The sequence below is a fragment of the Oncorhynchus clarkii genome, chromosome 4 (assembly GCF_045791955.1).
Source record: "Oncorhynchus clarkii lewisi isolate Uvic-CL-2024 chromosome 4, UVic_Ocla_1.0, whole genome shotgun sequence".
Lineage (NCBI taxonomy): Eukaryota > Metazoa > Chordata > Actinopteri > Salmoniformes > Salmonidae > Oncorhynchus > Oncorhynchus clarkii.
Window position 1 is genome coordinate 7,618,083 of NC_092150.1, and position 12,484 is coordinate 7,630,566.

The window sequence follows — 12,484 nt, forward strand, 5'->3', positions numbered from 1 at the left end:
TCCAGGTGACTACCTCATGAAGCTGGTTGAGAGAATGCCAAGAGCGTGCAATGCTGTCTTCAAGGCAAAAGGTGGCTACTTAGAAGAATATCAAATAGAAAATATATTTAGATTTGTTTAACACTTTTTTGGTTACTACATGATTCCATGTGTAATTTCATAGTTTTGACTTCACTATTATTCTACAATGTAGTAAAAATTGAATAAGAGTTAGGTGTCCAAACTCTGTATACAGTACCAGTCCAAGGTTTGGACACACCTACTCATTCCAAGGTTTCAGAGGAGTAGCAGCTACACTACAATAAATAAGATCACCATGATCATGAACAGATCAAATAAGGTTGACTGAATAATCTGCTTCCTACTTCAAGGATTCAATAATTTTAGCTAGACAAGGAAGCCTTGAAATGGGCCGATAATTATAAATATCACTACTATCCCAGCCCTTACGGGAGTGGCAACACAAGAGCTGATGTCTACTATCTGCAAAAACACTCTGAATTGAGGTCACACTGAAACCATTGTCAGACAACATAATAGGAACACTGTTTCATAGGCACATGTTACATTTCTGATCCACTACCCTAACAACAAGCAAGTTTATCAACAACAAAAAACAGCCTGTGTGTTAGGGAGAGAATGACAGAGTATTTCGTACCTCTTGCTCTCGGGCATAGTCCTCTGGGTCGTATTCCTCCTCCTCATGTTGAGTTTGCAGAGCAGCACTATCAAAGTCGATGGACATGATGATCAGTACTAATACTGAGAGAAGACCTGAGAAAGCACAAGAAAGCGCAGATGTTCATGACGTGGCTGTGTATTTGATTGACAGTGAGGGCGGAGGGCTCACACAAACCACACACCTCGTATCAGAAACATTGTCGTTATGCATTTAGTACGACTCAAAACAACACCGAGCTAGCTAACGTTAGTCAATTAGTTAGCTGTAACGTTAGCTAGAAGAAGAAACTGTTCGTTTGAAGAGTGATCAAAACAGTCAACTCACTGATCACCTTACCTTGTGATTTGAAGTACAAGTGGATATCCGATGATAAATGTTGTCAGCGAAGACCCCAAAAAATAAATCTAATGTAAAACGTTACAAAACAGCAGATGCACATGATGCTGGGCAATGAATGATCGGACTGGTTAGCTAACATTAGCTAGCTAACATAGCAACCATTTACCAGAAAACAAACAAAGCATCGAACGACTGGCATGACTGGCACAGCTACCTAATAACGTACTAGTCTGACAAGAGTACAGTTTCGTTAACAGTTGCTAATCAGAACATAACGTATGCGTATATATCATAAACAACTAAAGTTAGGTTTTCAATCTGTCTGGCTAATAATAGTAATGAACTTCCTGTGTTACGACTCGCAGCGCCGTTGAAAGCTCGCGCGCCCAAACAGCGGCATAAACTCTCCGTCGCTGATTGGTGAATTCAACACGCGTCATCAAACGACCCCCCACCAATGGCCATGCTGCAACACAGATGGGTTGTTGTAATTGTTGCCGACAACCAAATCACCAACCTGGAAGTGAATGGAAATAATGCTTTGGGATGATTTGTAGAGATGGTTGCTGATGTATGATATTTACAGAATATGAGTTACCTCGACATGATACGCAAAAAAATATGTTAAAAAATATTTAAGAAGTGACACCATAGGAAGGTACAATTTGTAGTTTATTATTCATTAATAAAACAGAAAAGCTTAAATTGTTCAACAACAGTGTCAAAACAACATACCATATGAAACATGGACCTACATTGATGAAATATTGTATAGAGAGCACTGGCTATTTTACAGAAAAGGGCATGCTGATTTTGACATGCTCAACAATAATATTATACATAATTTAGTGTTTTCACATTTCCATGGAAGGCAGTAATATAGTAATATAGCGGTAATATAGTGGGAGAACAGACATGTCCTTTCCCTATAAGAAATGTACATAAGTGGGATTTTACAATCCTCTATCTGTACAATGGCCATCGTTTTCTAATATAAGTCGGTTGGTTTTAGGCCACAAGGTCCGAGTTCCCAGACACAGATTACGCAGAGTCCAACACCTAAACCCTAAAAAGCATTCTCATTGAGCATTGAGCATGCTTCTAAATCCAGGACTAGGATTTATCTGTGCCCAGGAAACTGGCCCAAGGCCACGAAACACAAGCTGGCAACTGGCACCTCTGATCTCCATCTTAAATGATCAGTCACATAATAAGTGAGACAGTACATTTGCCATTGGAAGCTTTGAACATCATCAATCCTACAGATGACAATAATGAATGTAGCCTACTGCTACTGTAACCCGAGATGAATTGGGTTAACGAGTTCCTTCAAGTTGAAATACCCCCACCATTGAATTGTTAACTTTTCAATAACACTACTGACTACTCTGATTAGGCCAGTTTGCTGACGATGGCCTGGTTGAGAGTATTCAGCTGATTCGTCCATTTATCTAAAGCCATGTATCGGGCTCCGTTCCTCTTCTGGTGATCCAGCTCCAACAGTTGGTTGACCTGGTCGATGCGGCCGTTGATCGTGCTGACAGGTAGAGGAAGAAAAGTTCAATAGAAGGTCAATGATGGTAAACTCACAAAACTGTGGTGCATTATTGTTTTATTTAACCTTTATTTAAGTCAGTTAAGAACAAATTGTTATTTACAATGACGGCCTACCCCGGACAAGCCCTAACGACGCTGAGCCAATTGTGGGCCACCCTATGGGACTCCCAATCACGGCCCGGATGTGATACAGTCTGGAATCGAACCAGGGTCTGTAGTGACGCCTCTAGCACTGAGATGCAGTGCCTTTAGACCGCTAAGCCACAATGATGTAACGACATGCAATTTACCTGTCTAGAATGCACTGAACAAGAAGGCTTTCCACGTCACAGACATCAATGTTCAATTCCTGAAAAGAGACAAAAATGTTATAATGACCTTCAAATTTAGAGAAAATATTTGCTTTTTCAACAACAACAACAACAACAACAAAAATGCCAGAGACAGATCTTAGTAGTGATCTTACCTTGGAAATAAAAGGTATGTGTATCCTCGTGTAAGGCTTAATTAATTTGACGAGCACTTGTGTTCTTATGTTTCGTAATAACTCTGAAAGACAAGGAAATAAATGATTAAATAGAAGGAATTTTCAGTAATACTTTACATGCCAGCCAGGCATTAAGGATTTTTAACTTGCTTATATAAACATGTTACTACTGACTAATATGTTGTTGTTTTTTCGTTGTGATGAAGTAACATCAACCAAATGCATCAGTCTGAAAGTCTAGACCATCATACCTTCTATATGTTCCCTTATGAACGGATCATCCATTATGTTACTGTGATTGGTCTTCAGGATCTTCTCAAACTCTGTGATGTCATTGTTCTGGTAGGAACTAGAGGGGGAGTAGAATAGAACATTGGTTTCCATTCAGTAATCAGACCGTGTTCATACAGCATAATGTTGACAAACAATGTGTAGACAAACAGTGTGTAGACAAACAGTGTGTAGACAAACAGTGTGTAGACAAACAGCCAAAGCCAAACTTACCCAGGAAAGGTTAGATTGTAATAGTGAATGAGATGCAGTCTTACCTGACCAAGTTTGTCATTGCAAGAATGTCTGGATCATTTTTATAGGGTTTAGCCTAAGAGAAACAAATGTCAGCTTGAGTAAAGATACTCAAACTTTATGAAAAGATGCACCAATACAACACACACATCACCATGATCACTAAAATATGAATTAATTTACTTAATTCGCAGGTTATAATATTGTGACGGGGCCCTCCGTTTTAAATCTGGGTCTGAGAAACAATCCCTAAGAGAGATTAATCTCTTATCACAAATGAGACCTTTCATACCTCCTGTGAGTCGAACGGGTTGATTCCAGACTTCATCAGCATGTTGGCCAACACCAGGTACTTCAGACAGGTGGTCCGGCGAGGACTTCCTGATTCATCGTAGTTCTTAAACGCCTCGAAGAAGTCTGTGTGAGCCTTCTCAAACTCCCCTTCTCGCAAATGCATTTTCCCTCCACACTCTTGAGAAAACAAAAACAAGAGAGAGACCAAACACGGTCAGGAATAATTTCCTAGAAAATCCTCCATGGTCCTGAAAAAGGATCATCTGTACATGCCTCCTACCTAAAAAAAATACATTAGAGGACTCGGTCAGAGGGGAGGGACCTTGGGTCTTCTCCTCCAATGCGTTTTGAGAAAGAAGCAAGAACGCAAGAAAAAGGGGAAAAAAACCTTGACAAAGAGCCAATGAATGTGTGTCTAGGTTCTAAAGCTTTTTATTTATTTATTTATTTAAACTAGGCAAGTCAATTAAAAACAAATTATTATTTTACAATGACGGCCCTACCCCGGCCAAACCCTCCCCTAACCCGGACGATGCTGGGCCAATTGTGTGCCGCCCTATGGGACTCCCACTTAGACCGCTGCACCACTCGGAGTAACACAGTTAAGGTGTAGGTAGAGACGTGGTTATATAGTTAAGGTGTAGGTAGAGGTGGTTATATAGTTAATAGTTACGGTGTAGGTAGAGATGTGGTTATATAGTTAAGGTGTAGGTAGAGATGTGGTTATATAGTTAAGGTGTAGGTAGAGACGTGGATATATAGTTAATAGTTAAGGTGTAGGTAGAGACGTGGATATATAGTTAAGGTGTAGGTAGAGACGTGGTTATATAGTTAAGGTGTAGGTAGAGACGTGGTTATATAGTTAAGGTGTAGGTAGAGACGTGGTTATATAGTTAAGGTGTAGGTAGAGACGTGGTTATATAGTTAAGGTGTAGGTAGAGACGTGGTTATATAGTTAAGGTGTAGGTAGAGACGTGGTTATATAGTTAAGGTGTAGGTAGAGACGTGGTTATATAGTTAAGGTGTAGGTAGAGACGTGGTTATATAGTTAAGGTGTAGGTAGAGACGTGGTTATATAGTTAAGGTGTAGGTAGAGACGTGGTTATATAGTTAAGGTGTAGGTAGAGACGTGGTTATATAGTTAAGGTGTAGGTAGAGACGTGGTTATATAGTTAAGGTGTAGGTAGAGACGTGGTTATATAGTTAAGGTGTAGGTAGAGACGTGGTTATATAGTTAAGGTGTAGGTAGAGACGTGGTTATATAGTTAAGGTGTAGGTAGAGACGTGGTTATATAGTTAAGGTGTAGGTAGAGACGTGGTTATATAGTTAAGGTGTAGGTAGAGACGTGGTTATATAGTTAAGGTGTAGGTAGAGACGTGGTTATATAGTTAAGGTGTAGGTAGAGACGTGGTTATATAGTTAAGGTGTAGGTAGAGACGTGGTTATATAGTTAAGGTGTAGGTAGAGACGTGGTTATATAGTTAAGGTGTAGGTAGAGACGTGGTTATATAGTTAAGGTGTAGGTAGAGACGTGGTTTTATAGTTAAGGTGTAGTTAGAGACGTGGTTTTATAGTTACGGTGTAGGTAGAGACGTGGTTATATAGTTACGGTGTAGGTAGAGACGTGTTTTTATAGTTACGGTGTAGGTAGAGACGTGGTTATATAGTTAATAGTTAAGGTGTAGGTAGAGATGTGGTTATATAGTTATATAGTTAAGGTGTAGGTAGAGACGTGGATATATAGTTAAGGTGTAGGTAGAGATGTGTCTACCTCTGATGACTCCCATGATGAGAGGGTGAGGGATGGCAGACTTGATGTGTAGAGACTGTTCATACAGCGCCTTCAGCTTCTTGTTGTTCTTCTGGGCCGTATACATCTGGATCTCCAGAGCATAGATCTCCAAGAGCTGGGTGCCTTTCTTCAGGTCATCCTCACCGTCATCCGTCTATACACCAAGACAGAACATGGGACAAATACTAAATCATCCGTCTATACACCAAGACAGAACATGGGACAAATACTAAATCATCCGTCTATACACCAAGACAGAACATGGGACAAATACTAAATCATCCGTCTATACACCAAGACAGAACATGGGACAAACACTAATCATCCATCTATACACCTAGACAGAACAAATACTAGAGATATAATTCCACAGACACTTCAGGAGGAACAGGAAATTCTAAATTTCCACAGCCATACTAGCCCGGCCCCAGATCTGTTTGTGCTGTCTTGCCTCCTGTGGTCATGACAACAGCTATAGAAGCTGTCTATACAGCGCAAACAGAACTCGGACCAGGCTACAATGATACAATACAGTTCCAATCTACTGACACACAAGTATGTTTTTCATTATGATGTTATAATGCTGAATTAGATTTGGTGGTAAAACCTCTGTGAAAACCTCTGATTGCATTGATGAGGAGTGTTTCTTCACCTGACAGGACTGGTGCAACTGCCTCAGGATCTTCTGAAGCTTACCATACTCTTCTCTCTCCAGGTACAACTTCCCAAGCTAAACAACAGACAGGACAAACCAAGGAGGAAATCAAATCACACAAGTATCAAAGTCAGTGTCTCCATATAAATTATATGCCACTCGCCACATATGTTTTTGCGTTGTATAAAATGTTAATTATGATATTGTGGATGGAATTAAGGACACATGTAAAGTTTTATATATATATATATATTTGTTTAATCTTTAAAATTAATCATACCTTAGTGTTGGTTTTAAACCAAAGCCTGTCATTTTTGGCATCCTTTAATGCATCCAATGTGGTTTCATAAAACTCTTGCAGCAAGTCCATCTTAAAAAGAAATTTAAAAGTATTTGCCTCCTCTTCAAAACATTCAGTTTTGTTTGGACTGTTTTTTCCAAAATTGTACAGCTCAGATGTACACAGAATCAACATTGTTTATTGATTGATCATTTGACGCGGCAAACAATACCTGCTTAGACGTAGAGATGTAATCCAGGATGGAGTTGATGGATTTCTCTGAATAGTTTTGTGTAACTGCACTCCGAATGTATGTCAACAGCTGCTTGTACCTGTTCATCATTTCAGGGAAATTCGTCTGGGGGGGGGGGGGGGTACAAATTAAATAAATGTAATTCAAAATACAATTTTTATGCTCCCATAATATGGCATTTCTTTACAAAATATTATCACATTTGATCAGAGATGTCACATAAGGTAGGCTGTTCATATTTATGAATACCTAGGCTACTCCTACAGAAATGCCTGTCAGACAATAGTTGTAGGTAGCCTACATGAAATATTTCAGAGACAATTTTTTTGGAGACTTGTGAGACTAATGTCTAATGCTTACCAGTTTGAAATTCATCTTAATCATCTGTTTGAGAGCTTTGAACCCCCATTCTCCTTTCTCACCCTCTAGCTCCAAGACCTGGGGTTCAGAAAGACGCATTTAATAAATGGACAGCCATTGACATGGTGTGTGTGTGTGTGTGTGTGTATGTGTGTGTGTGTGTGATAACTAACCTTCTGGAAGCTGATGAGAGCTGCTTTGGGGTCATCCTCCTTCAGGGCCTTTGAATTGTAGTATTGGTTCTCTAAATCAACATTGGGCTCAGAGTTGCTGTCCTCTGAGTACTCCTGAAATCACACAATTCGTCATCAATGCAGTTTACAAGATCAACACCCACTGGTTGTGTTGACATTCAGCTAGCCAGCTAGCTAGCTCGTGATGATGTGTGTTGTTTTTGCTATGGTGATTTGTAAAGCAAACAGCTGGATCATATAACGGTGCAAACGGTATAGCAGCAGTATGTGAACAAATCATTACAAGACAAAGCTAGCTAACTAACTAGGCAATTGAGCGGTCAATGATACGAGCACCAATAACAGCTACAGTAACGTAGCTGAGAGTAATACGGTAGCTAGCTAAAGTTAGCGAAGTGGAATGTTTACGCTGGTTATCTAGCTAGCTAAATACGTTGTATATGGCAATCAGCTACAATATCCATATATATTTACTTCGGAGGAGTTTACCAGATCATAATCCTCTTCATCGTCGCACATGAAGTCATCTTCCATATCAGACATCTTGACTACGAAGCTAACTCGACAGCAAACTTGCTAATGGTACAAGCGTAGGTGTATCGCTGGAGTGACTCTTTTAATAGGAGTGTGGAGAGAAGTAGGGAGCATTGCTGGGAGGATCATACTGTCCAGCGGTGGGCAGCAGAGAGTCGCAGTTTGTTCCAGCTCCAACCTTATCCGCCACCGATATGCCTTTCTGCGCAGCGTGAATCGTGATTCCTATGAACTGGAACCCTTTTTCCCCCCTATATACTCTTCCGTATTGTTGCGTTTCGTTACAATGATTTTTATTTTTATTATTATTTTTATTTATTTTTTTCACATTTATTTAACCAGGTAGACAAGTTGAGAACAAGTTCTCATTTACAATTGCGACCTGGCCAAGATAAAGCAAAGCAGTTCGACACATACAACGACACAGAGTTACACATGAAGTAAAACAAACATACAGTCAATAATACAGTAGAAACAAGTCTATATACGATGTGAGCAAATGAGGTGAGATAAGGGAGGTAAAAGCAAAAACAAGGCCATGGTGGCAAAGTAAATACAATATAGCAAGTTAAACACTGGAATGGTAGATTTGTAGTGGAAGAATGTGCAAAGTAGAAATATAAATAATGGGGTGCAAAGGAGCAAAATAAATAAATACAGTAGGGGAAGAGGTAGTTGTTTGGGCTAAATTATAGATGGCTAATATATGTTAACACCTGGTCAAGAAATAGTTTTTTGTTTAACTGAAAGTGTTTGAGGTTGTGGTTTTGGTTTTGGTAGGAAGAGCTGGTCGTAGATCAGCAGTACAAAAAATATCCAGGACCCGTGTATATAAGTCAGATAAACACAGCAAAAAAAAGAAACGTCCGCTTTTTCAGGACCCTGTCTTTCAAAGATAAATCGTACAAATCCAAATAACTTCACAGATCGTCATTGTAAAGGGTTTAAACACTGTTTCCCATGCTTGTTCAATGAACCATAAACAATTAAAGAACACGCACCTGTGGAACGGTCGTTAAGACACTAACAGCTTACAGACGGGAGGCAATTAAGATCACAGTTATGAAAACTTAGGACACTAAAGAGGCCTTTCTACTGACTGAAAAACACCAAAAGAAAGATGCCCAGGATCTCTGCTCATCTGCGTGAACGTGCCTTAGGCTGCAGATGAGGACTGCAGATTTAGCCAGGGAAATACATTGTAATGTCCATTACTGTGAGACGCCTAAGACAGCGCTACAGGGAGACAGGACGGACAGCTGATCATCCTCAACAGTGGCAGACCACGTGTAACAACACCTGCACAGGATTGGTACATCCGAACATCACACCTGGTACAGGATGGACAGGTACAGCATGGACAGGTACAGGATGGCAACAACAGCAACGCACAATCCCTCCATCAGTGCTCAGACTGTCCATAATAGGCTGAGAGAGGCTGGACTGAGGGCTTGTAGGGTTGTTGGAAGGCAGGTCCTCACCAGACATCACCGGCAACAACGTTGCCTATGGGCACAAACCCACCGTCGCTGGACCAGACAGGACTGGCAAAAAGTGCTCTTCACTGACGAGACGCGGTTTTGTCTCCACAGGGGTGATGATCGGATTCGCGTTTATCGTCGAAGGAATGAGCGTTACACCGAGGCCTGTACTCTGGAGCGGGATCGGTTTGGAGGTGGAGGGCCCGTCATGGTCTGGGGCAGTGTGTCACAGCATCATCGGACTGAGCTTGTTGTCATTGTAGGCAATCTCAATGCTGTGCGTTACAAGGAAGACATCCTCCTCCTTCATGTGGTACCCTTCTTGCAGGCTCATCCTGACATGACCCTCCAGCATGACAATGCCACCAGCCATAATGCTCGTTCTGTGCGTGATTTCCTACAAGACAGGAATGTCAGTGTTCTGCCATGGCCAGTGAAGAGTCCGGATCTCAATCCCATTGAGCACGTCTGGGACCTGTTGGATCAGAGGGTGAGGGCTAGGGTCATTCCCCCCCAGAAATGCCTGGGAACTTTGCAGGTACCTTGGTGGAAGAGTTGGGTAACATCTCACAGCAAGAACTGGCAAATCTGGTGCAATCCATGAGGAGGAGATGCACTGCAGTACTTAATGCAGCTGGTGGCCACACCAGATACTGACTGTTACTTTTGATTTTGAACCCCCCCCTCTTGTTCCGGGACATATTATTCAATTTCTGTTAGTCACGTCTGTGGAACTTGTTCAGTTTACTCAGTCTCAGTTGTTGAATCTTGTTATGGTCACACAAATATTTACACATGTTAAGTTTGCTGAAAATAAACTCAGTTGACAGTGAGAGGACGTTTTATTTTTTTTGCTGAGTTTAGTATTGGTGCGTTTCAATCTTTATCTTCAGTATAGTAGGCTACCTAGGCTAGATTTGGTGATTTACCAATAGTCTAAAAACAACCGGTTAGAACCGGTATTTGGTTTGAAAAAATGGCAGCGCACTCGCCAAAGACAAAGATTCTGATAAGTGCAAATGAAAGGTGAGTTATGATTGTGATAATTGTCTAAATACTATATTGGTCATTACAGTTGCTAAAACTATCAATGCATGTATTATATATGTATAGTAAGCAACAGTAAGACAGTTTTGTACTCAACTCACTCCCTGAATTGTGCATTCATTTTCCCGATTGTGTTGTATTCCTAGGTTACAAAATCTGAAAGATGCCTTTTAGAAAAAGTATGAAAAGTATGGTGAATCTCCTCTTTTAAGCACGAGCTCCTGGAAGAGTCAATCTAATAGGTATGTAAACAAAGTTCATATGTATAGATGCTACTATAAGCAGAAGGCATTTCACTGTGACATTAACTTGAAACTTGATGTACAGTAAAACATTAATCAATGTTATCCCTTATAAGGGCTATAAACCGTGACTGTATGTCAAGCATTGTCTTCATTCATTACTGCTAGGAGAACACACTGACTACTGTGGTTATGCTGTGCTCCCAATGGCAATTGAGCAGAGTAGTCTGGCTGCTGTCTGCTGTCAATGATTCCAAGAAAATCCACCTGGTCAACATCAGAACCTAAATACAAGTAAGAGCTGACGGTGAATCACCACACAATCCTTCCTCCTGCATTTTTGCATGCCCGTGCAATTCACCTATAATCTGCATGTAAGCATCTTCTTGAATCCGTCTTGAATTGCTGCCCTGGATGCGACTGCATAGGATCACCAATCTAAATGTATTTACCTGGAGACAGCCCTGTCTGAATAACAACATTGTATTTTCTTTTACAGGGATTTCAGAAGTCTTCAGAAGTCATTGAATGAAAGACAGAGACAAATCTCATTGGTATTATTTACTTTCTCTGTGGAGTGAAAGGGATTCGGGTGAGTCATGTAGACTCTGGTTATGATATAGAATTTTGTAATCAATGTTCTTAAATTTCAATTATTTTAATCTGTCTGCAAACCCAGAGTGTGTAAAGTTCTGGTTTAAATGAAACAGACAGATTTCCCAGCTCACAATTGGTCAAATCCAAGTTTATTTGCGAGAGCTCTCCTGTGCATATATAAAGACGTTACTTTTATAACATTTTCTTAACCTACGCACATACATACACACTAACATTTGGATTCTCTCTTTTTCTCATGAAGTCTCACCACAGTTGATCACTACCCAGCTGACAGTTCCAGTCCCCCCCCCCAGATACGGGAAACCTGGAGGGGCTCTCCCTGTCCTATCTTATCTCCCCAGAGTTATAGCCAGGTCGGTTCAAACATAGGTTAAGGATCCTCTTTGTTTTCTTTCGGCACACACATACAGTACATTCCTCTCTTCTCTTCCAACTAGGTTGGACCTGTGTTTATTATTTTTAATTACTCCTTATCCATGCTACATAACCTCTAATCCTAATGGTTAAGTTTCCAGGTAGAATTATTTAATCATTTATCTTAAACCTTTATAAAATCTTTTAACAGGTTATTACTTTATCTGTGGGGTGAAAGGGATTAAAATCAAATCAATAAAAAATGATGTATACTTTTAATTTTGATACTTACAGTTGAAGTCGGAAGTTGACATACACTTAGGTTAGTCATTAAAACTAATTTTTCAACCACTCCACAAATTTCTTGTTAACAAACTATAGTTTTGGCAAGTCAGTTAGGACATCTGCTGTGTGCATGACAAGTCATTTTTCCAACTATTGTTTACAGACAGATGATTTCACGTATAATTCACTGTATCACAATTCCAGTGGGTCAGAAGTTTACATACACTAAGTTGACTGTGCCTTTAAACAGCTTGGAACATTCCAGAAAATGATGTCATGGCTTTAGAAGCTTCTGATAGGCTAATTGACATCATTTGAGTCAATTGGAGGCGTACCTGTGGATGTATTTCAAGGCCTACCTTCAAACTCAGTGCCTCTTTGCTTGACATCATGGGAAAATCAAAAGAAATTAGCCAAAACCTCAGAAAGAAATTGTAGACCTCTACAAGTCTGTTTCATCTTTGGGAGCAATTTCCAAACGCCTGAAGGTATCACGTTCATCTG

General features: G+C 40.2%; 2 protein-coding genes across 7 annotated transcripts in view; both read right to left on the bottom strand.

Moving 5' to 3' along the window:
* LOC139407547 (centrosomal protein of 152 kDa-like) overlaps window positions 1-745 on the bottom strand; it is a 47,645-nt gene extending 46,900 nt beyond the window's left edge. The window contains exon 1 of the mRNA XM_071151369.1: window positions 659-745. Within this exon, the coding sequence (XP_071007470.1) occupies window positions 659-745 (87 nt within the window). The remainder of the gene's footprint in view (window positions 1-658) is intronic.
* Window positions 746-1,675: 930 nt separating this feature from the next.
* LOC139406357 (COP9 signalosome complex subunit 2) lies at window positions 1,676-8,149 on the bottom strand. 6 transcript variants are annotated; one of them, XM_071148879.1, is made up of 13 exons: window positions 7,909-8,149; window positions 7,399-7,512; window positions 7,226-7,303; window positions 6,845-6,970; window positions 6,613-6,702; window positions 6,330-6,407; window positions 5,657-5,831; window positions 3,883-4,061; window positions 3,614-3,666; window positions 3,317-3,414; window positions 3,045-3,127; window positions 2,869-2,927; window positions 1,676-2,558 (listed from the first exon to the last, which is right to left on the bottom strand). In XM_071148879.1, exons 1-13 carry the CDS (start codon window positions 7,960-7,962, stop codon window positions 2,414-2,416), a joined length of 1,332 nt encoding a protein of 443 aa, XP_071004980.1. In that variant the 5' UTR covers window positions 7,963-8,149; the 3' UTR covers window positions 1,676-2,413. The 6 variants fall into 6 exon arrangements, with proteins under 6 accessions (XP_071004980.1, XP_071004977.1, XP_071004979.1 ...); XM_071148876.1 differs by having other exon boundaries at window positions 6,285-6,407; XM_071148878.1 differs by having other exon boundaries at window positions 7,894-8,149.
* Window positions 8,150-12,484: the final 4,335 nt, after the last annotated feature.